Source organism: Peromyscus maniculatus, chromosome X (assembly GCF_049852395.1).
Source record: "Peromyscus maniculatus bairdii isolate BWxNUB_F1_BW_parent chromosome X, HU_Pman_BW_mat_3.1, whole genome shotgun sequence".
In the NCBI taxonomy this organism is placed as follows: Eukaryota; Metazoa; Chordata; class Mammalia; order Rodentia; family Cricetidae; genus Peromyscus; species Peromyscus maniculatus.
The window spans coordinates 140,637,998-140,661,522 of record NC_134875.1 but is presented as its reverse complement, the minus strand read 5'-3'; the positions used below and the strand labels follow the sequence as shown (position 1 = coordinate 140,661,522).

The window sequence follows — 23,525 nt, the reverse complement described above, 5'->3', positions numbered from 1 at the left end:
CCTCCTTCAATAAACAGCATTCGGCATTTAAAAAAAAAGGCCTGGAGAGGTGGCTCAGAGGTTATGAGCACAGACTCCTCTTCCAGAGGTCCTGAATTCAATTCCTAGCAACCACATGGTGACTCACAACCATCTGTAATGAGATCTGGCACCCTCTTCTGACCTGTTGTCATACAGGCTATATACAAAATAAACAAATCTTAAAAAAAAAAAAGTGGATTCTAACATACCAGGCGTGGAGGCACAGGCTTTTAATCCCACATTTGGGAGGCAGAGGCAGGCAGATCTCTGTGAGTTCCAGGCCCCTCCGGTCTACCTAATGAGTTTCAGGATAGACACAGAGAGCTACACAGTGAGACCTTGTCTCAAAACAAAAATGTGGAACCCACATAGATAGAAATATAAATTTAACCATCAAAACCATATTAACAGAAAAAAAGGGAGAATACCTTTGCAACCTACAAGGGAACTACTTTAAAAATAAAATTTCCAACCTAAATCTGCAAAGAAAATGCAGTGAAGGCTTTCTGCAGTTGCCAACAGCAGTTAGATGCAAAGGATATTCTCTATGTTCTCCTATGTTCTATCTTGCTGGAAATATTTAATCTTAATATAATCTCATAGAACAAGAAGATACATCTAGAACTTGGGACATTCTACAAAACATGTAGACTGGACTCTTCAAAACTATCAATATATTCAAAACAAGAAGTGGGCATGGTGACACACATCTGTAATTCCAATAGTTAGGGGTTGAGGCAGAAGAATCAGGAGTTCAAATTGGGGGTGGTGGTGGTGGTGGTGGTGGTGGTGGTGGTGGTGGTGCAGCACACCTTTAATCCCAGTACTTGGGAGGCAGAGGCAGGCAGATCTCTCTGTGTTTGAGGCCAGCACCGTCTACAGAGTAAGTTCCAGGACTGCCAGGGTTACACAGAGAAATTCTGTCTCAAAAAACAAAAACAAACAAACAACAAAAAACTCCTACAAAAATCTTACCAACCAACCAACCAACCCAGGTTAAATGTAATACATACATCTTGATGAGATACTGGGATCAAAAAATGAAGTAGTTTTAAAATATTATTTAAAAATATTTTGAGGATAATTGCGTAATTTGAGACCGTGACATGCATATATTTGTATACTGAAGAGCTATTCATGCTTTAGATATATACGTTAATCTGCATTAACTTTTTTTTTTTTTGGCCGCATTGGGAATGGAATCCAGGGCCTTGCTAGGCAAATATTCTGCCACTGAGCTACAGTCCCAGCCCTGGACCATATTTAACTGCATTATTTAAGTACTGGGGTTATCTGTAGTATGAGGGATTGAATTCTGAGCCTTACACATGCTAGTCAAGTGCTCTCTCATGGAGCTATATCATCAGCCTGCTTTTTGACTTTTTAAAAATTGAGACAGGGTCTCATTCAGTTGCCCAGGCTGGTCTTGAACTCACTCTGTATCTCACACTGCAGGACTAGGGGTGAGGTTAGCTCAGTGGTAAAATGCTTGTTTTTCTTTCTTTCTTTATTCTATGTGTTTTTCACATCATGTATCTCGATCCCATTCATTCCCGTCCTTTCAGATATACCCTCTGCCCCTGTAACCCCCTCCCCTAATAAAACAAAATTCAAAAAAAGGAAGAAAATAATATGAGAAAAATTTTAAAAAGGAAGGAATTAAAAATCTAGTCATGGAAGATGCAGTGAGCCCCAACAAGTCACACCATATACCCCTTTGTCCATATAGCTCTACTTGCAAGTGTTCATTGCAAAGAGTCTGGTCTGAGTCTCTGGTCTCCCCTACACGGTCGATGCTAGGTCCCCACTAGGACTCTTCCTGAACATCCCACTGCTGCCCTGTGTTGTGGAGATCCTGCAGCTTTGGGTCTGTGGGTCAGGTCCCTTCCCATGGTCCAGCAGATCATAGATGGGGTGGATGTTGGGGCAGGCCAAGTCACAACTCTGGGTCTGGGCCTAGACAGTTGTAGGGTTGGTCTGCCAGGTGGGAAATGGGGACAACTCTCCCATGCTCACAACTTCAGGGTTGGCTCGTCCATACCTGCGCTCACAGTTTTGGCTCTGTCGTGTTGTCCTGGTCAGGTGTGCAGGGCTTGCTCCCCTGAATGTTGCAGCTGGTGGGGGTCAGGGATAGCTCTCCTGTTCTTTTAGATAAATTTTTTAAAAATTTTCCTTAAAATTTTTTACGTGTATTGATGTTTTGCCTGCATATATGTCGGTGTGAAGGTGTCCGATCTTGGAGTTACAAACAGTTGTGAGCTGCCATGTGGGTGCTGGGAATTGAACTCAGGACCTCTGGAAGAGCAGTCAGTGCTCTTAACCGCTGAGCCATCTCTCCAGCCCAGCTCTCCTATTCTTATGACCACAGGGCAAGCTCTCCTATTTGCTCCAAGTGTTGATGGGGGGCAGGTAGAATGCTTGTAAACATGCATTAGTCTAAATTCAAACCTGGTACTAAAAAATAGTACAAGGGGCTGGAGATTTAGCTCACCAGTTAAGAGTACTGGTAACTTTTTAGAGGACTGGGTTTCAATTTCTAGCAGTCACAAGGTGGCTTACAACTGAATAACTCCAGTTCCAGGGGATCTGACCCCTTCTTCTGGCCTCTCTGGGCACACACATAGTGCACAGACATATATTAAGGCAAAACTCCTTTTTGAAAAAGAAAAAAGAAAAGCAGCCAGGTGAGGTGGTGCACGTATTTAATCTTAGCACACAGGAGGCAGAGGCAGGTGGATCTTTGTATGTTTGAGGCCAGCCTGGTCTACCCAGTGATTTGCAGGGTGGTTAGGGCTGCACAGAAAAACTCTGTCTCGAAAGAAAAAAAAAGAGAGAAAGAAAGGAAGGAAGGAAGAAAGGAAGGAAGGAAGGAAGGAAGGAGGAAGGAAGGAAGGAAGGAAGGAAGGAAGGAAGGAAGGAAGGAAGGAAGGAAGGAAGAAAAGAAAGAAAGGCGAAACACCTATACACATAAAATAAATAAAATTAAAAATACTGGTAATTAAAGTGGCTTATAGGTGTTGCAGCTGGGTAGAGCTGTTTAATTGCTTCCCTCCCTTGGCAGCTTGTATAGTATTTTCTAGAAGCATGGACGCTAGACCACAGGAAAGAGGCTTTCAGGTTAGACCCATCTCAAATCATCTGAGTGTGTCCTAAGTGTACAGTGCCTTCAGCAATAGGGGCTTACCCTCAAGCTCTGAGAGGCAACCAAGAGCTACATCAACAATCTATATTGTTTTCAGAGTCACTTGGACTACCCTGGCCAATCATTTGAAAGGAGGTTTCCAGTGCCTGGTACTGGGGTTTTGTTAGTCTATGGTTTTTGTGGGGAGCATTGTCAGCTTAGGTGGCTTACCTTCCTTTAGGATATAATAAATACCATCATATATACAGTATATAATTTTAGGTAAATATAAACTAATGACTCCCGGATGCTGTATCAAATAACCTTGGTGTTGTCCATGGTCCTTCCTCTCCTGCACTGACTGTCCTCTTCCCTTCCCAGCAGCAGCCCACTCCCCTTCTTCCTTTCCTCCCTTTGTCTCACCTGTCTCACCTGCTGGTCCCCTCCCAAGCCCCACCCCCGCCCCCACCTATGGTCTTTTATACCTTCTTGGTTTCCGTGCTTACTCCATACTCCATGTTGTATACATCTGAGGCTTTCGAGCTAGGAACCACAGGTGGGAGGAAAAACAGGGCATCTGTCCAGGCCTATGCCATTTCATGCAATGCAAGCTTTTCTACACCTGTCCATTTACCTGAACATTTCATGAGTTCATTCTTCTTTGCAGCTCAATAGCATTACACTGCATGTATGTATCACACTTACCAGCATGGCAAGACATGCATAAGCGGCACTCAAATGTTGTTGGCACTCAACAGGAGGAAAATCATGCCTGGTATTGGAAACATACCCAGCCTCCCAGGATAGTGAGGTCAAGGAATGTAGAAAAGAATCTACTACTGTTACCTTGCTAGACCACCATAATTCCTTACTATATCCTAAATTCTCTCTCTCTCTCTCTCTCTCTCTCTCTCTCTCTCTCTCTCTCTCTCTCTCTCTCATTTTTTTTTGAGACAGGGTTTCTCTGTGTAATTTTGGTTCCTGTCCTGGATCTCTATCTGCAGCCCAGGCTGGCTTTGAACTCACAGAGATCCGCCTGGCCCTGCCTTCTGAGTGCTGGGATTAAAGGTGTGCACCACCACTGCCCATCAAAGAAGCCTCTCTACAGAAAATGGAGACCATCACAGCAAACTACAACTGGACACAGTGCAGAGATCACTGGATTGTGGGGAACCCAGCCCCAATGGATACACAATTCCAGCATCCATGGTTCAAGGAACGTGACAGAAGGGGGGCAGAGAGTTTGTGAGAGCCAGAGGACCAAGAAGTCTGCTGTGAGACAGTCTCTCCTAGAAAGGGCTGCATAAACAATGGACATGTTAGCATGGAAGGGGGGAAATTTCTCAGGGTTCACTCCTAGACAAAGAACTACAGACAACTAATAACTGCTGGGAGATGACTTAGTCTCTCCCAGGGATGAGGCCTCTCACCGGCTGTCTACTGAAACCACATACACACAACCAATAAAAAATGGACTCAGCTGGCTAGATTTAGATATACAGACACACAAAAATGTTTGTAACAATAACTATCAAAGAAAAAGAGGCTCTCAACTTGAAAGTGGGGGACAGTTTTGAGGTAAGGTGGCTAAGAGGGGCTGGAGGGAGGAAGTGAGGGGGAAAGGTGGTATAATTCTATTTCAATAAAAACATTAAAGTAAGCTGGGCAGTGGTGGCACATGCCTTTGATCCTGGCACTTTGATCCCAGTGGAGGCAGAGGCAGGTGGATCTCTGTGAGTTTGAGGCCAGCCTGGTCTACAAAGTGACAGCCACGGTTGTTACATAGAGAAACCCTGTCCTGAAACTCCCCCTCCCAAAAATATTAAAATAAAATAATAAAATTAAATAGTACAAGTTGTAAAATGATATGTGAAACATGAGAACTTTTTTTTGAGACAAGGTCTCACTATATGTTGAGCCTTAATCTCATGGCAATCTTCATGACTCAATGTATAATTTAAAAAAATTTAGGGGTTGGGGATTTAGCTCAGTGGTAGAGCCCTTGCCTAGAAAGCACAAGGCCCTGAGTTCGATCCTCAGCTCTGGAAAAAGAAAAAGAAAAAAGAAAAAAGAAAAAAGAAAAAAGAAAAAAAATCTAGAAAACATTACATGATATATATATATATATATCTCACATATATAAGCAATATACACACATACATACATACACACACATATGGAGATCTACAAGCAATATCTTTAAAGGAGAACCACCAACCAGGCATAGGACCATCTAGCTACAATCCTGGCACTCAAAAGACTGAGGTAGGGGTGATCAAAGCAAGAGGCCAGCCTGGGCAACATAATGTGTGCTGGCTAGTTCATGTCAACTTGACATAAGCTGAAGTCAGGTATCTATGAGGAGGGAACCTCAGTTAAGAAAATGTCTCGGGCTGGAGAGATGGCTCAGTGGTTAAGGGCACTGACTGCTTTTCCAGAGGACCAGGCTTGGATTCCCAGCACCTGCACGGCAGCTCATACCCATACCTGTCTGTAACTCCAGTTCCAGAGGATCTGACACTCAAGGCAAAACACCAATGTATATAAAATAGAAATAATTAAAAAGAAATGAAAATGCCTCAAGTCAGGTGTGGTGGCATATGTCTTTAACCCCAGCACTTGAGGCCTGCCTGGTTTACAGAGAGAATTCCAGGACAGAAAGGACTACTAAACCCTGTCTCACAAAACCCAAACCCAAAACAAAACAAACAAAAAAAGGGAAAGAAAAGAAAAAAGAAAAAGCCTCCTGAGGTCAGGCTGGAGGCAAGCCTCTAGGGCATTTTCTCAATTAGTGACTGATGGGGAAGGGCCCAGCCCATGGTAGTGATACTATCCCTGGGCTGCTGGTCCTGGGTTCTATAAGAAAGCATGCTGAGCAAGCCATAGGAAGCAAGCCATAGGAAGCAGCTCCCCTCCAAGGCCTCTGCATCTGCTCCTGCCTCCAGGTTCCTGCCCTGTCTTAATTCTGTCCTGATTTTCCTCAGTCTTGTGATATAGAAGTATAAGCCAAATAAACCCTTTCCTCCCCTAACTTGCTTTTGGTCATGGTGTTTCAATCACAGCAATAGGAACCCTAACCAAGACATAGTGAGAGCCTGTTTCAAAAAAAGAAAAAAAAAAAAACAATCAGGTTGGGCAGTGGTGGTGCACGCCTTTAATCCCAGCACTTGGGAGGCAGAGGCAGGAGGATATCTGTGAGTTTGAGGCCAGCCTGGGCTACCAAGTGAGTTCCAGGACAGCCAGGGCTACACAGAGAAATCCTGTCTTGAAACAAACAAAAAATCAGGAGAGAACAAACAAATACAGGATGTTGATTACCTCTAGAAATACATAGGAGGCTTCATTTTTTGTCTAATATTTTATCTTCTAAACTGGATGGTAAATATGTGGGTGTTTGCTACACATTTTCAATGGTTTGTGGGCCTGAAATAAATAATTCATATTTTTATTTATAATTTTAAAGTCAAAGATATACAACAAAATATTAATAATAGTTAAATTTATATCAGCAGTGGCTTATTAGGGTTTTTTTTGGGGGGGAGGCTTTCAAGACAGAGTTTCTCTGTGTAGACTTGGCTGTCCTGGAACTCACTCTGTAGACCAGGCTGGCCTCGAACTCACATTGATTCACCTGCCTCTGAGTGCTGGGATTAAGGGCATGTGCCACCAGCTGCCTGGTTAGTTAGGCTTGGCTGTGATAAAACACCATGACCAAAACTAACGTGTTATCTGAAAGGGTTTATTTCAGTTTACACTTTCGGGTAACTGTCCATCACTGAGGGAAGTCAGAGCAGGAACTCAAATAGGGTAAGGAACCTGGAGGCAGCTGCTGAAGCAGAGACCATGGAGGAGCGAGTGCTGCTTACTGGCTTGCTCACCACGGTTTGCTTGCTCAGCCTGCTTTCTTATTATCCCCATCCCAGGAACTCTTGCACCACCTGTCCAGAGTGACACCTCCCACAATGGGCTGGGCTCTCCCACACCAATCACTAATTAAGAAATTTGCGCCCCCTCCACACACCTACAGGCCAATCTTGTGGAGGCATTTCCTCAACTGTGGTTCCCTCTTCTCAGATGACTCCAGCTTGTGTCAGGTTGACAAAAACCCCAACCCAACCAACCAATCAACCAAACTCCCAGAAAAAATAAAACTACCAGCCTAGACAAATAACTTTCTAATTCTGACCAGCATCAGAGTCATTGGGCTGGCTTATTAAAATATTAGTAATGGGGCCCCATGGCCAGAATTTTAATTAAGAAAATTAGGTTTGACTCATGAATTTGCATTTCCAACAAATTCCAGAATGGTCATGTCCTCTGGTAGTCCAAGCACCACATTTTGAGAACTACTAATGGAAAAAATAAGATTATTTTCGAATTTTATCCTCCTTACATTTCTGTGTTTTTCATGTACCCAAGAAGCATGCATTACATTACAGGTTTTGTTGTATCCTAAACTCACTTTCATCTAGACTCCGCACTTTCATGTTCTTTCTGGAGACAACCATTGAAGATCCACGACTGAACTGGAGATGGGAACTGGAGATGTAGTTCAGATGCTAGAGTGCTTGCCTAGCATGCTAGAGGCAATGGGTTGGATCCACTGCAGGGCACAAATTTAAATCGGGTGTGCTGGTACATATTTACAATCTGATTACTCCAGAAGTGCATGGAGAAGGAGTTCAAGGCCATCTTTGCTACACAGAAATTCTGAGGCCATACTGGACTACAAGATATTCTGTCTCAAAACCAAGAATTTCCTTTTTAAGACATTCTGGCTGTGCAAAGCAGGCTCTTCTTCAATTCCTGATCCTCCTGTCTTAGACTCTTGTAGTCCTGAGGATTCCAGGTATGCACTAACATACCTGACACTTATTTTTCTCTTTATCCTGACCCATTTTTCCCAATGCTATCTACTAAATTGTTCAATCCCCATTTATTTGCAGTGCAGGTCTTAATTTCACTTAACAAATTTGCTTGAAGCCTGTATTGTACTGAGTGTCCTTGAGAGTTCAAAGACAAATTGTCCCTGCTCTAAGGAGTCCTCTCTCCCGTGCTAATGAAGCCATGTTAAGTATAGTATAGGGACTGGAGAGATGGCTCAGGGGTTAGGCGTGCTTCTTGCTCTCTTGCTGAGGTCCTGGGTTTGATTGCAAGCATTCATATGGTGGCTCACAACCATCAGCAACTCCAGTTTCAAGGGATCCAACGCTTTCTTATCTCTTCAGGCATCAGGCACTTATGTGGTGTACATACACACATAAAGGCAAACACTTGCACACATAAAATAAAACGAATCTATTAAAAAACTTTAATAAAAAATTACTATAGTGTAGCCAGGCGGTGGTGGCACACGCCTTTAATCCCAGCACTCGGGAGGCAGAGGCAGGTGGATCTCTGTGAGTTCGAGGCCAGCCTGGGCTACCAAGTGAGTTCCAGGAAAAGCGCAAAGCTACACAAGAGAAACCCTGTCTTGAAAACCAAAAAAAAAAAAAAAAAAATTACTATAGTGTAGTATTGTGCTAAATCCCAGACAGGTAAAGGCAAGGACTGCTATGATTCTTACTCAACTGGGAGCCAGGGAAAGTGTCATAAAAACAATTGCATAGAAACTTCATATAAGTGTCAGGAGTTAGGCTTTAGAGAAATAGAACCTGCAAATGTTCTGACGACTTTGGGGGTTCGGAGGAATCTGGTCTAGGGTGAAAGATAGCAGTGAATCCTATACTGTAAGAGGAAGGCGGGCAAAAGGGTTATTTTCAGCAGGGATGGGTTGAAAGGGAAGAAACACTCCTTCAGGGTGTGTCTTACCTAGCCCAACCCCAGCCCTAAGGTTTAGGCTTGAGGAGGGAGAAAGGACTGGAATTAAATGACCAGGAAAGATGTAAATTAATAGTTACTTTTTTTTTTGAGGGACATCTCACTCCCCAGTCAAGTCAGGAGTCTCTTGAAATGCTTTTTAAAGGCATCCTTACCTACCCTCGCTTTACAGATACGTTTAGTTTCTGCAGACATAGGAATCATACATGAGGGAGAGGAGAGAGTAAACCGGTGGATGAAAATCCCAATAGTTTAGGTTCCTGCTCCGGGTGAGCTTTGCTATGTTTCAGGGTCCTATGAGACTGGAAGGCTGCTGAGAACAGCTAACTAACTCACTTCAGGTGGGAAATACTCGTCCAGACAGACACGTGATCCCGGCGGCCATTTTCTCGCACCCGGCCTGTCGCCATCGCCATCTTCCAGAAGGACAAACGATTGCCCCCTACCCTCTTCTATCGCCGCCAGTGATTTCTTTGACGTCTAAGACTGGAGATCATGTATCTTTTTTTTTTTTTTTTTTGGTTTTTCGAGACTATGTATCTTTAACCCTAGCCAGGAGGTCGCACAAAAGAGCTCGTTTTACAAATAGCTTTTGTGGCCACACGAGTTTATACACACACACACACCCCGCCCTCACCATCGCCCCGCTGCCGCCCCCCCTTTGCTATTTCTTTACCCGCGGGCAGCCAGGAGGCGGGGCCAGCGTGGGAGCCGGGGCGGGACTGCGCGGAAGCAGCAATTATCGCGAAACTCCGCCCCCGCGCAGTACGCAAAAGAGGCGGAGCCACTAGCTGGGCTGGGATCCGGAAGTCCGGGCGGAGCCTAGCTGCGCGGTCGTCGTCAGGCAGCGTTGTGCTTCCAGCAGCTCTCGGAGGTCCCTGCCGGAAGTGTAGGTAAGAGACTACTCTTCTTTTTTCCCCCTCGTTAGCGCTCACCTAGCCAGCAGTGCAGTAAGGATCGTTTTTTTTTAAAGGTGAAACCAGAGAGGTACGCCATCCAGGAATAGAGAGGTGAACCGCTGGCTCGCTTCTGAGGTAGAAGGGCCCAGAAGAGGGATACGGATAGCTCCACGTGTGGAGATGCGCTGAACTGCATTCTGGCGGCCCCAGAGGGAGCCTACAGAGATGCACTCGGGGCCATATGCGTGATACAAAATGTCGGTTGCCTTCTGCCTTTCAGGATATTTGGCGTCATTTCGCTTTCCTGCCATTACTCTCTTGTAGACAGACGCCCCCTTCCATGTAGGAGCAGACCTATTACGTTTATATCGCATTACCTAATTTGTAGACAGGTGTCAACCCATCAAAATGGTGGCGGTGACATCGGCCCTGACGTATCAGCAAATAATTTCCAATACAAAGCTGAACAGTAGAGACTTCTGGCTGATTAAGGCACGGATCTTCATCGAGGCATCTCCTTGTCCACCTCCATACTGGTATAGAGGAGCTCAGAAATACGTAATATCTAGAGGAAGAGAACTCCTGATATAGAGACCTGCCCTTCCCGTGTTTACCCTTCTCCTGTAGAGTAACTAATTGACACCGTCATTCTGAATATCAAAATGATTAGAGACACATGCCTATGGGCAGCTACACAGACTTATTCCCCCCCCTCCATGGAGATTCCTCACCGTGGAAAATCAGACGCCATACTTACCCCATAATGAATGGCTGTTTTACTGACTTTGTAAAGGCCCACCCCCAAACTGGCTCACAGTACATGGGAATAGACTTTAGTCCATTGAGAGGAAGTTATTATGTCTGTCAAGGAGATCTCAGGGTGAGTGACTCAGATTTATTCTCCCTCCTTTTGAGGTAGACACAGACTGCACCCTCCAAATGATTAATAATCACCAAATTGACCAAGAGAGAGGCATCTGTGCACTAGAGATGCAGATCGTCCCCCCCTCATTTAGCCTTGACAGCTAGTGATATCACTGATTACCCTACAATATAGCGCATTTGAACTCTCCTTTTTTTCCCCCAGAGCTAAGGACCGAACCCAGGGCCTTGTGTCTACCACTGAGCTAAATCCTCAACCCCTAACTCTCTCCTTATCTAAAGTATAGGAGCTTAGATTTCTTCTCACCTAGGGTAAAATGAGAGATGCATACTTCCCAAGGTAGGAGCAGATTCATTGAGTTTATAATTGCATGGCCTTATGCCTTCCTATTTCTTAGCCATATAGAGAACCGGAGGCCCTATTCCCTTCACTACTAATATGTACTGCTGACTTTAACCCACATGAAATGTACACACACCATTCCAGTCCACCACCTATGGAAGGATTCAGAATAGCCTCCATTAGGCAAAAGTGTGTGGACCCTCCTCATTCAAAGCTGCAGGATTTCCTTCATGCTACCTCTTCATAGAAATAAGCATAGTAGCCTTGCTCCTTATTGACAGATGAGTAAAGAGAACTAGGCTCTTCCTTTTCCAACATTAAGAAGTGCCTGGATCAGTGCTCTCTCATGTAGCAGAGACACACACAGCCACTGTGTTGATTTCTTAAGTCAGTGACCCAAGAATAGAGGGACAAATGACTAATCCTTTCTATTGTCAGGGTACAGACCCCAGCTACATATGCAGGTGAGATTTGCCCCTCCCCCCACAAGCCCCGAGATTTGGCATTGACTTCAACCTATGCAGACATAAGTAAGAATTCTAAGAACCTAATTCTCTAGGGTAGAATCCTGGGATTTGTTCCCTTCCACATCTCTAAGGGTAGGTGACTCACAGAAGCCCCCTTTGAAAAAGCACACTATCAGTCCACTTCATGAAATAACAAGTCATTTGCTCTTCTCCCCAGTGTGGAGGGGCTTAGCACTAGTCTTTTACCTATGATATGACATGACAAGTATTCATTCAATGTATTGGAGGAATGGACTCCATCCAGGAAGAGAGATTCTGATCTACTCTCTTGAAGTGATACAATACTCCTTTCCTTGCGTGTACTCAGCCATATCAGGCCCTAGGTCCAATTGGTCCTTCCTGATCATGTTCTGTGATGTGCTATTTTGCCTTTAAGAGGCTTAAAAGGGAGTAGTTGTGTGTCCTAGGTCTGTCTTAAAGTCGCTGCCTTTATTCCAACAGGAAGAAAGTGGCAGATTTGAACGTTTCTCTTGGCAAGCTTGTCTGATCATCATGATGAAGCTTAGACACAGTGAGTTTCCTCTACCACCCTCTCCCAGTCCTATACATTCAGTATTCATGTTATTTCACAACAACTTTGCTGTTTTTCTTTTTTATTTGTTTTGAGGTTGGCCTTGAATTTGCTGTGTATCTGAGGCTAGTCTTGAACTCTTGATCCTCCTGCCTGAACCTCCCAAGTGCTGGATTTGCAGGCATGCTCCACCACATGTGTTTTTTTGTTTGTTTGTTTTTTAGACTAGCCTCAAGTTCTTTAAGTAGTCCATTGTGGCCTTAAACTCCCCTTTTATCCTGCATCAGCCTCTCAAGTATTGAGGCTGTAGGAATGTGGTGCTAGGCTTAGCTCACAACTTCAAAATTACTCAGTATGTCCCTGCTCTCTCAGTCCGAGTCTTTTACATATGGTACCTTTGTAATTCTCATAACTTCTTGTAAGGTTGTTAGTTCTTCCTTTCTCCCCATTCTCATTTCATAGATGAGAAAATGGAGGCTCAGCAAGGGGAAGTGGCTGAATCTGAGGTAAACAGCAGTAAATAGTATATGATGCTGCATAATAGCCCCCAGCATATCTGTCTTTATAACTTACATCTTTCAGCTGATACCATAAGTTGTACTGGTTTTATGCTGGAGCCACATTGAGTTTCAATCTCACCTCTGTTTTTCTTTTTTTAATTAGCTCTGTAGCCTTGGCCAAGTCATTTAACTCCACTTTCCTTATTTACAACACAGAGGTCATTAATTATGATGTCTCCCTATTTGTATTGTTTTGGGGATTTTGTTTGTCTTGACATAGGGTCTTTCCAGGTAGCCTATGCTGGCTTTGTCATCTTTCTGCCTGACTCCATCCCTGAATTGCTGGCATTGCTGTCATGAGGCACCACACCTGTCAGGAGGAATTTCTTTTTCAGTCGGTGCTCATGTAGACCAACCTGGCCTTAAACTCACTATGTAGTTGAGGATGACTTTGAACTTTTTCTTTCTTTTTCTAGACAGGGTTTTTCTGTGTAACAGCCCTGGCTGTCCTGGAACTTGATTTGTAGACCAAGCTGGCCTCCAACTCGCAAAGATCCACCTGCCTCTGCCTTCTGAGTGCTGGGATGAAAGGAGTGCACCACCCGGCAACCTTGAATTTCTAATGTTCCTGTTTCCATTTCCTTAGTCCTAGGGCTACCGGTTTATGAAACCATGCTCAGAATAGGATTAAAAACTATTTATTCATTTGTGTGTGTGTGCGCGCGCGTGCGCGAGTGCGAATGCACGCTTGTATTGGCATGGCACATATGTGGAGGTCAGAGACAACTTGTGGGAGTCACTTCTCTCCCTCTGCCATGTGAGCCAACGGGATTGAATTTAGGTTGTCAGGCTTGCTGACAAGCAGCCTTTTACCCACTGAATCATTTTGCTGGTTCCAGGGTAGTTTTTTGAGATTGTGTCTCACAGTATTTCTCATAATGGTCTCAAATGCTGGGCACAAGGCATCCTCTCATCCTAGTCTCCTGAGTATCTGGAATTATGAAGAATTAATGACTTTAAAGAGATGAAATGGTTAGAACAGTGCCTGGTACTTTGTAAGCACTTTTATAAGTACAATCATTTCTCTGTTTCCATAGGAGACCATTTTTCAAGATCTTTGGCAGATTAAAAAAAAATCAGTGAATATTCAATTCCCTCTGTAAAACAGCATGGCATTTGCATCTAGTCTACACATATCTTCCCCTGTGTTTTAAAACTTTTCAAGGCTACTTGTAATGATCTAATAGAATGTAGATCATATGTAAATGGTTGTTAGACTTGTTTAGGAAATGATGACAAATAATATCCAGTACACATACAGTTCCTTAATCTAGTCTGTTTGTTCATATGCATGCCATGGTACATGTGTGAAGGTCAGAGGACATCTTTCAGGAGTGAGATCCTTCCATTATGTGGGCCCCAGGGATCGAATTCAATTCATGAAGCTTAGTGGCAAGTTCCTTTACCCACTGAGCCATCTTGCTGGCCTCTAGATGCAGTTATTGTTTCAGTTAATTGAGTCTGTGGATGTATCACCCATAGATATGCAGAGCCTTATAACTGTGTTATAAGTATTGGATTAAATATTTCAGACAGGTATAGTGGCATATACCTTTAATCCCAGCAGAGACAGACAGATCTCTGAGTTCTAGGCCAGCCTGGAACTTGAAAATCCTTGTCTCAATATATATGTATATATAAATATATATATATATATATTTCATTCCCCAGTCTTATTAGTCATGGCCATGCATCCTTATAATCCTAGCACTCAGGAGACATAAGTAGGAGAATTGTTGCAAGTTTAAGACCAGTCTTAACTGCATAGGGAATTCCAACCAGCGTAGATTATATAGCAAGACCTTGTTTCAAACCACTCTGCCAACATTCAGACTCTATTGATCCTTGGAATTTAGCATTGCCTGATTTCTGAATGTTAAATTTTTTCTTAACTAAAACAGACCATGTGGACGAATTGCTGGTCTTTCAGCCTTCAAAAAGACCCCCCCCCTTTTTTTATGAGACAGGTTTTCTCTGTGTAGCCCTGACTGCTGGGATTAAAGGCATGAGCCTTTAATAAATAATTTTTTATTTTCAGTGCTTTCATCGAGGTAGGGTTTCACTCTGTAGCCCAGGCAGCCCCAACTCACAATGTAAATAGCCTGGAACTTATAGCATCTCTCCTACCTCTGCCTCCCAAGGGCTGAGATTACAGGCATGAGCCACCATACTCTGCTGGGGGAGTCTTACCGAGTATTTAGCTACATTTTCTGTGGTGCTGTGTATTAAAACCCAGGACCTTGTGTGTACTAGGTAAATGATCTATACCTGAACTTTACCCCCATGCAATTTTAGTTGATCAGTTTTGAATGGTCACTTAAAGGAGGTTGTGCTTTATAATTTAAAAAGTTTACAGTGACCAAGCATAGTGATTCTTACTTCTAATCCCAGCATGCTGGAGACAGAAGCAGGATTTCTGCAAGTTTTAGGCCAATCTGAGTTGTATATTGAGATGCATCTCAAAAGAGAAAAAAAAATCTAGCCTGGAGAGATGGCTTATTAGATAAAGTGCCTTCCATGTAAGCATGAGGACTAGAGTTCGAATCCCCAGGACCCACATAAAAGCTGGGCAGGCATGGCAGCCTCTTGTTATCCCTGTACTCCAGAGGCAGAGATAGCAGTCCCCATGGGCAAGCCAGCTAGGTAAGGCTACCCAAATCAGTGAGCTCTGGGTTCAATTGAGAGACCCTGAGAGAGCAATTGAAGAAGACATGTTGTGAACTTTGGGCCTCAACAGCCACGTGTGCTTCCATACCTACATGTGCCCCACACATGCAAACACACACGTGCAGCACATGCATCACATCCACACCCACATGCAAGATAAAAAAGCAAACTGTTAGCTGGATGTAGAGATTAATATCTATAATCCCACCACTTGGGATGCTGAAACAGGAGGACTGCTGTGAGTCTGAGGCCAGCCTGGTATAACAGTGAGACCCTATCTCAAAAACTCAAACAAGTCCCAAACCCAAAAGCTTATAATTGCAAGTGTTGGTGGCAGAGGTTTATAAGCTGGAAGCAGCCTGCTTGCTGAGCAGTTGATTAATAAGCACTAGTAAAGGTGTCCCGGTGGCGCAACAGAGGGGAAAGGAGCTGGACAGGATGTGGCTGGATGAATAAGGACCGAGTAAAAGGTTTGTGTATCTGGGAGACTGGACACGTAAACCTGAAGATGGGAGAGTGGTGTCTGAGACTACTTTCAGAAGTCCAGGACACTAGGTGGTGTCCCCTTCAGTGTAGTCATAGGCATGGATGCTTGGGTGGCTGAGATGGAGTGGAGATCCTTAGAGGTGAGGATATCAAGGAAGTGGGAAACCCAGGTTATTGAAGGGCTACCCGGTGACCTCCAAGTGGATGGTGACTGAACTTGTTTGGAAAACAAAGCTGTGAGCCGTGCATTTCCGTAAATGAGGAAAGGGGACTCTTCAGTGACAGACACAGCAGAATGATGGGGACCCCAGAAGAGCAGCAGGGATTTTGTTGTATTTTTTTCCTTTCTAACAAGAGGGGACATATGGTTCCAGTCTGACAGTGGTGAGTCTGAGGTACATCTGTGCCTTCTGGTTTTAAGATTAATGTGCTAGAAAGAACATCCATCTTTTGAAAAATCTTCAAAGTAAAGCTTTCTGGTTGGGAGAGCCAAGACCGAGGGCAGGAGGTTGGCCAGTTGTTCCTGAGGAGAGGTTAACGGCATCTGAAGAGTGCTGACCTCCTATGTACAGGACTTCCAGAGGACATCAAGGTAGTTAGCTGCCAGGGAAGAGGAGGAAGGGGCCAGATGAAGTCAGTGCAACTGTGCATATACCAGGGAGATTTGGGTGTGGAGAGTATGGAAGAGAGAGGTAATTAAGGGGTGGATCTGTGCTGGACACTGATAGGAGAGTTGATGATTTTAGGCCTACATGTTAATTAGTAGATGCAGGCAATGGGCCTTAGGAATTAAAAAAAAATTTTTTTAGTTGTGTAGCTCCAGCTACTGGGGAGACTGAGGCAGGTGAATTGCTTGAGCCAGAGTTTGAAACCAGTCTGGATAAAATAGTATGACTCACCTCTCTAAAACAAAAAGAGTTCTTCAAATTGTATAGCTAGGTAGGTGTTGAGTCAGAATAAGAACTCTGACCTGCCAGCTACATAGTGGTAGATGTTTCCCCTTAGGAACTGTAGTAAAGCCAATGAATGACCAGAGGATCCCGAGTGTTGTAGTGCTGAGTAGTGACTGACTATCCCTTTCTCCCGTTTCTGTTCCCACTCTTCCTTCTCCTTTTTGAAGTAGAGGCTTTCCTTTAAGTGATGTCTTTTCCATGCTTATATCAATGCTAGGGTTCTGTCACCAAAGAAGTTAGGGAGATGGAAATTGTTGAGTAAAAATACTGAGACCTAGTTCATTCTAGCTATCACATTCCTTTTGTTGCAGCTAAGTGCTTTGGAAGTAAAGGAGACTTGAGTTCTATTTTGTTGTTTTCAGATAGGGAAATTGCCTGTATTCCCAGCACTTGGGAGGCTGAGGCAGGAAGATTGCTACAAGTTCAAGGCAAGCCTGGGCTACATTATGAGACTGTGTTGTCATCCCGCCCGCAAGGAAATTTGATACATTCACATTTGTTATGGCAACTATATTCTGGTCAAATTTCTACCATCTTATTATACATTTATTGTTTTCTTTTCCCACTTTTTGCTAAACTAATAGCATGATTAAACTTGTCTTTTTCTACTGTGTTGCCAACGTTAAATACTAGCTTTTTTGATCCTACCATCCAGAGTGAGACTTGTAGCACATTTCATGCATTTGCTTTTCCAGTGTCCATCTCTTGATTCTTGGAGTTTGTTGAAATTGATGTCTTAGATCTGAGCTAGTTCCTTGGGTTATTCTTCTTGGTTTTAAATTACAGTTCTCAGTCATATCACCAATTTTCTTAAATCTATTAATAAGTTCTAATCTATTTCCTGTCTAATCATATTTTGTTTTCTTTACTTTGCATCCTTTATTCTGATTTAATTTTGGTTTTTATCTCCTTCTACTCTCCCATTTTCCTCTTCTTTCTACCCCACTCTCACCTGGACCTTGAACATATTGAATACATTGTCTACCATATCCTGTAAGTTCTATTTTTGGCAGTAGTTTTGCCAGAAAGGAAATACTTTTACATAAGAGTGATCAGATAGAGGATTTTGGCTTGAGACACAATCAGTCCCTTTCCCCAGGTCTTATTGAACATCCTAATCTAATGCTCTAATGCTTTAACCTTGAAACTTTTTACATGCCCACATGATATCTCAAGTAAAAAATTCTGTACTGTGAAATTTTAGTGTGAAGTGAAATTGTAGTGTACTGTGAAAATTACATGCATAGAATTATTGAAAATTAACTTTAGCTTTTGTGTTTAAGGTATGTATGAAACATAAATTAATTTCATAGTTTAACTTGGCTCACTTCCCCCAAGAGTAGCCTAGACTGGTCTTGAACTCACTACATAGCCAAGGAGTTACATTGAATTTCTAGTTCTCCTGCCTCCACCTCCCAAGCACTGATATTACAGATGTGTACCACCATGCTGGTTTTTGGGGGTGTAGATAAAGAACCCAAGGCTTTGTACGAGTACTGTATCAACTGAGCCACATCCCCAGCTCTTCCCTCATGATAGCTCATTGTTTATAATGTAAACATTCCAAACTCAAAAAATCAAAAGCTGAGACACCTCTGATGAAAAGTGTTTTGGATGACAGGTACTCAACCCCTCAACTGGACTGGCTTCTCTGTCAACCATACTGACTTCTCTATTAAGTGTTCAGAGTCTGCTTTTCTTTTGTTTCTTGGGAACCTTTATTTGGATACTTGTTCTTTTTTTTTTTTTTTTTTTTTTTTGGTTTTTTGAGACAGGGTTTCTCTGTGTAGCTTTGCACCTTTCCTGGAACTCACTTGGTAGACCAGGCTGGCCTCGAACTTACAGAGATTCGCCTGGCTCTGTCTCCTGAGTGCTGGGACTAAAGGTGTGCGACACCACCGCCCGGCTTGGATACTTGTTCTTGTAAAACTTTTCTCTCTCCTTTTTTTTCTTTTGGGTTTTTTTTAAGTAAATTTTTTTTAAAAAATTATTTTATGTGCATTGGTGTGAGGGTGTCAGATCCCCTGGAACTGGAATTACAGACAGTTGTGAGCTGCCATGTGTGTGTGCTGGGAATTGAACCTGGGTCCTCTGGAAGAACAACCAGTGCTCTTAACCGCTGGGCCATCTCTCCAGCCCCCTCTTTTGTTTTTTTTGTTTTTTTTTTGAGACAGAGTTTCTCAGTGTAACCTTGACTGTCCTGGAACTTGCTATGTAGACCAGGCTGGCTTCAAACTCAGACATCTGCCTGCCTCTGCCTCCTGAGTACTTGGATTAAAGGCGTGGGCCACCACTATGCCCAGCCTAAAACTTTTCTCTTTATCCATGGAGTTCACAAATTTTATCAGGATATGCTAGGATGAAAGTTTTTTGTTGTTAATCTTTTTCTTTTTTGGCACTACTGGGGCTAGAACCCAGATCTTTGTATGCTGAGCATTTAATTGACTACTGAACTAAATCCCCAAACCCAGTGTCTTTGGTTTCTATTGCTGTGATAAAATGCCATTACCAAAAGCAACATGGGAAGGAAAAGGTTTATTTCAGCTTATATGTTCCATTCACGAAGTCATCATTGAAATAAATAAGTCAGGACAGGAACTCAAGCAGGCAGGAACCTCGAGGAAGGAGCTAAACTAAAGCAGAGGCCATGGAGGAGTGCTGCTTACTGACTTGTTCCACATGGCTTGCTCAGCCTGCTTTCTTGTAGAACCCAGGACCATGAGCGTAGGGGTGGCACCACCCACAATGGACTGGGCCTTCCTTATAGATCCCTAATTAAGAAAATGCCTTACAGCCAGATCTTGAGACATTTTCTCAGTTGTAGTTTCCTTTTCTCCAGCTTGTCTTAATTTGGCCAGAAAATCAACCAGGGCACCCATATTTTAATCTTGATGCCCCATGTACCTTTCCAATCTAAAACCTTAAGCCTATCTTCAAGGTAAAGAATTTTCATCAGTTATTTTTTAAAAAAAAATATTGGATATGCCTAGTGTTCCTTTTTTTATTTTTTTTTTGAGACAGGATTTCCAGGACAGCCTTGGCTGTCCTGGAACTCGCTCTGTAGACCAGGCTGGCCTTGAACTCACAGAGATCTGCCTGCCTTTGCCTCTTGAATGCTGGGATTAAAGCACTACTACCCAGCTGGATGTACCTCGTCTTATTGTAACTTGATATGCCATGTTTGGCTGACATCCCTGAGAGACCTGCCCTTTTCTTTCTTTCTTTTTTTCCTTTTTTTTGAGCTGAGGATCGAACCCAGGGCCTTGCGCTTGCTAGGCAAGTGCTCTACCATTGACCTAAATCCCCAACCCATGCCCTTTTCTTAAGGGAAACAGAAGAAGTCAATCTGGGGGAGGGGATGTTGGGGGGACTAGGAGGAGAGGAAGGAGGGGAAACTGCAATCAGGATATACTATATAAGAGAAGAATAAATAAAAGTTATTTGCTTCTTTATTTGTACCCTTTCTTTTTCAAGAATTCTCTTATTTGAAGATTAGTTTCTACATTTTCCAGTTTTGTCCTCATTTATACTTTTTCATTCCAAATAAGCTCCCTCCCTTGGTCTTCTAGATTATCAATTTGGTTGTTGCTGATGTCCTTAATGAAGAGTTTATTTTGACTCGTTATTCGAGGGGTTACATTTCATAATGACAGGGAAGTCATGGAGGGGAGGCAGCTGGTCACATTGCAGCCATGGTTGGGAAGTAGGGAGAGATGAATGCTGGGACTCAGAATGCTGGCTTCTGTTTTTTTTCCCCTTTGATTCAGGCTGGGATTCTAGTCCATGGGATGATACTACTACCCACATTTCAGCCTCTAAGAAACACCCCTAGAGACCTGCCGAGAGGTGTGTTTCACAGGTGTCCTAAGCAGGACTTTGGGAGTGGTGAGGAGAGGTAGCTACAAATACATGTTTGGGTCGCTCAATAGAATTCCATTAGTAATTTATGGAGTTTGCACGGAAATAATTCTCCAAGTGTTATACCTAGTTACTTCCTCTTGGCACTGACTTTACCATCTGTAGCTCGCTGGATCTGGACAGACATGGCTTCCAAGGCCTCTAAATTTCCTAGTTAGTCTGCCTTATGATTAAAGCTTAACAAACATTGGGTAAGTGGCTGATAGCTCTTATTTCTCTTCTCTCTCTTTTTTTTGCAGAAAACAAAAAACCAGGTAAAGGTTCCAAAGGCTGTAAGAAGGTAAGTGGGCCTTACCTTCAGGTGATGTATGTGTATTGTTGGAGGTCGGTTCAGTAGTTATTGGGTGACTCTGGATAAAGTACCTCATTGGGATGAACAGATCTGGCTTTTTCTGCCACTCAAGGCTGCAGCAGTCACCTGCATATATGAAGTTCCTTCCAAAAGCTATAGACTGCTTTGTGCTTGGGTTACTTGTTAGGGATTATTGCCATCCCTGTGTGTTTTGGTATCAAATTCAGGGCCTTGAACATACCAGGCAAGTGCTCTACCAATGAGCCACACACCCTCAGCCTCCAAATTTGTATTTTTGACAAGTTCTCAGGTCTTGTGCTGTGGGTCCCAAGACCTATTTGTCAGGAAAGGGTTCCCTTTGGCTTTGGGAAACCATCCTGGCTGCCCTTGTCCCCACCACTTACCTATCAGTCCCTGCCTGGCTAGTGGAGAACGGTCTTGTCCTAGCTAGACAAGCAAATTTCTGGGAAGAACCCCCATCCAGGCTATATTCCCCTGCTCCTCTGACTGTAAGGTGTTTTCCATAGATTCATGAACTATGCTTATTTTTTCTTTTCTTGTTTGGTAATCAGCCTGCAAGGCAGAATGGGAAGAAAGTAACATCCAGACCATCATCTGCTCCCCAGTTGGTTCATGGCAATGATCACGCCAGTCGGGAGGCTGAGTTAAAGAAGAAAAGGGTGAGCCTTTTGTCTTTGGGGAGCAATGCCTGGTCTGAATATGTGATCTGCATAAGTGTTGGGCCGAAGGGCAGAGCTTCTTGATGCTCTTTGTGTTGGGGGTTGGCGGAGTGAGGCAGGTTACATTGATACTGCTTTTAAGTTTTCCATTTGCTCACCTTGTTCCACCCTCCCAGTTCATTGCTGTCTGGCTTGTGTTTCCAGTGTTCCACTGAAACCCCTACTGCTGGCCTCCCCTCTACACCCCCCGTGTCCCATTTGAGACCATGCTTTCCTTAAAGCTCTCTCATCTGACTCTGTCATCTCCCGTTCTTGGGTGTCTCCTTCCTCTGTGACTAGCCCTTGCGGTCTCTTGCTGCCTTTTCCCTGTTTTCTTGGTTGGTTGAGGCACGATCTTGCTTTGCTGCCCAGGCTGGTCTTGGATGCTTGGGCTCATGAAATCCTTCCCCCTCAAACCCTGAGTAGTAGTATGTGCCAGTGTGGCAGCTCCCTTTCTGCTCGGTACATCCTATGACCTTGTCCTTCTCTGGACTCGATTGTTTTCCGTTCAGAATGCTTCTCTCTCTGCTTCTCAGGTACTCTTTTATTTTTCTTTCTTTTATTCTTTTCAACTCTTAGTAATTTTAATTACTATACTTTTTTTCTTATTTGTGGTGGAGGTGGTGGTGGGAGGGAGCAAGTGTGGGCCCCCTCCCCGCCCGCGCCCCCCCCCCCCCCCCCCCGGCCGTTATGGTGCATATGTAGAGGTCAGAGGACAATTTTTGGAGTCAGTTCTCTCCTTCCACCATAGATTCCAGGAATTGAACTCATGTTGTCAGGCTTGCATGGCAAGACTTTTTACCCCTGGAGCCACCTTGCCTAGTCCTTTTTTATATTTCTTGAGACTGGCTTGAATGATACAGGGTCTTGCTATATAGCTCTGGCTGGCCTGGTGGCCTAGAGTCCAGTATGTGGTCCTGGCTGGCCTAGACCTAATGGCAATTCTCCTGCCTTAGCCTCTCAAGTTGACAGTTGTGGGCCACTACACCCAGCTCTTCTTGTCATTTTTCTCCACCACTCTCCTTCCCCTAGTTTCTCTGTCTTTTTCTTCCCAAATATTCTGTTCTCCTCTCTGTCCTTTTCCTGTATCCCCATTCCTTCTCTCCTGTGGACGGCAGAGCTACTCAGTTCCAGTCACAGTGCGTGTTTATTTGTTAGGTTGAGGAGATGAGGGAGAAGCAGCAGGTTGCCCGGGAGCAAGAGAGACAAAGACACAGGACCATTGAGAGCTATTGCCAGGATGTCCTGAAACGTCAGGAGGAGTTTGAGCACAAGGTAAGAGAGCACCTCGCGCTGCTGGGTGGGATTGGAGTGGAGTGCTGCTCTGCTGTAGAGGAAGAAATGAAAATGGCTGTATAGTGAAACTTGTCTCAAGGGGGAAAAGAGAAAGAGAGAGAAGGAAAACAGTTGGGAGAGAGAGGAAGGAGAAGAGGGAGAAAAGGGGCTGTTTGCAGCATGCCTGGGAGCACACGTCGGTGGAGAATGCCTCTCCCAGGCTTGAGCCTAAACATGGAGTGGCAGTGGGGCTAGGGACCAGGAGAGGAATAGCTGGGGAGCGCTCTAGGAGGGAGCATATGAAGGAAGACTGAGACATAGAGGAGCAGATGCAGAGTGTATCCCTGTGGGTGTCCTTCTTCCCTTTCTGGCGTCTGGCGTCTCACAAGCACGGTATGCACTTGCAGCTCTGACAGCCTCGATGACTTCAGTAAAGGTTTTGTTTCCTGGTTCCATGTGCCTCATAGATTATTTTTTCATACCTTCCCCCTTTATCCTGCCTTTTCCACACTCTTGTGACCAAGCAGACAT

At 43.9% G+C, this 23,525-nt stretch overlaps 1 protein-coding gene across 1 annotated transcript in view; it reads left to right on the top strand.

Moving 5' to 3' along the window:
- The first annotated feature begins 9,731 nt into the window (after positions 1–9,731).
- Gnl3l (G protein nucleolar 3 like) overlaps positions 9,732–23,525 on the top strand; it is a 32,774-nt gene continuing 18,980 nt past the window's right edge. Inside the window, exons 1-5 of the mRNA XM_076561802.1 lie at positions 9,732–9,855; positions 12,055–12,124; positions 20,948–20,988; positions 21,573–21,680; positions 22,878–22,994. Of these exons, the coding sequence (XP_076417917.1) occupies positions 12,106–12,124; positions 20,948–20,988; positions 21,573–21,680; positions 22,878–22,994 (285 nt within the window). The 5' untranslated portion in view covers positions 9,732–9,855; positions 12,055–12,105. The remainder of the gene's footprint in view (positions 9,856–12,054; positions 12,125–20,947; positions 20,989–21,572; positions 21,681–22,877; positions 22,995–23,525) is intronic.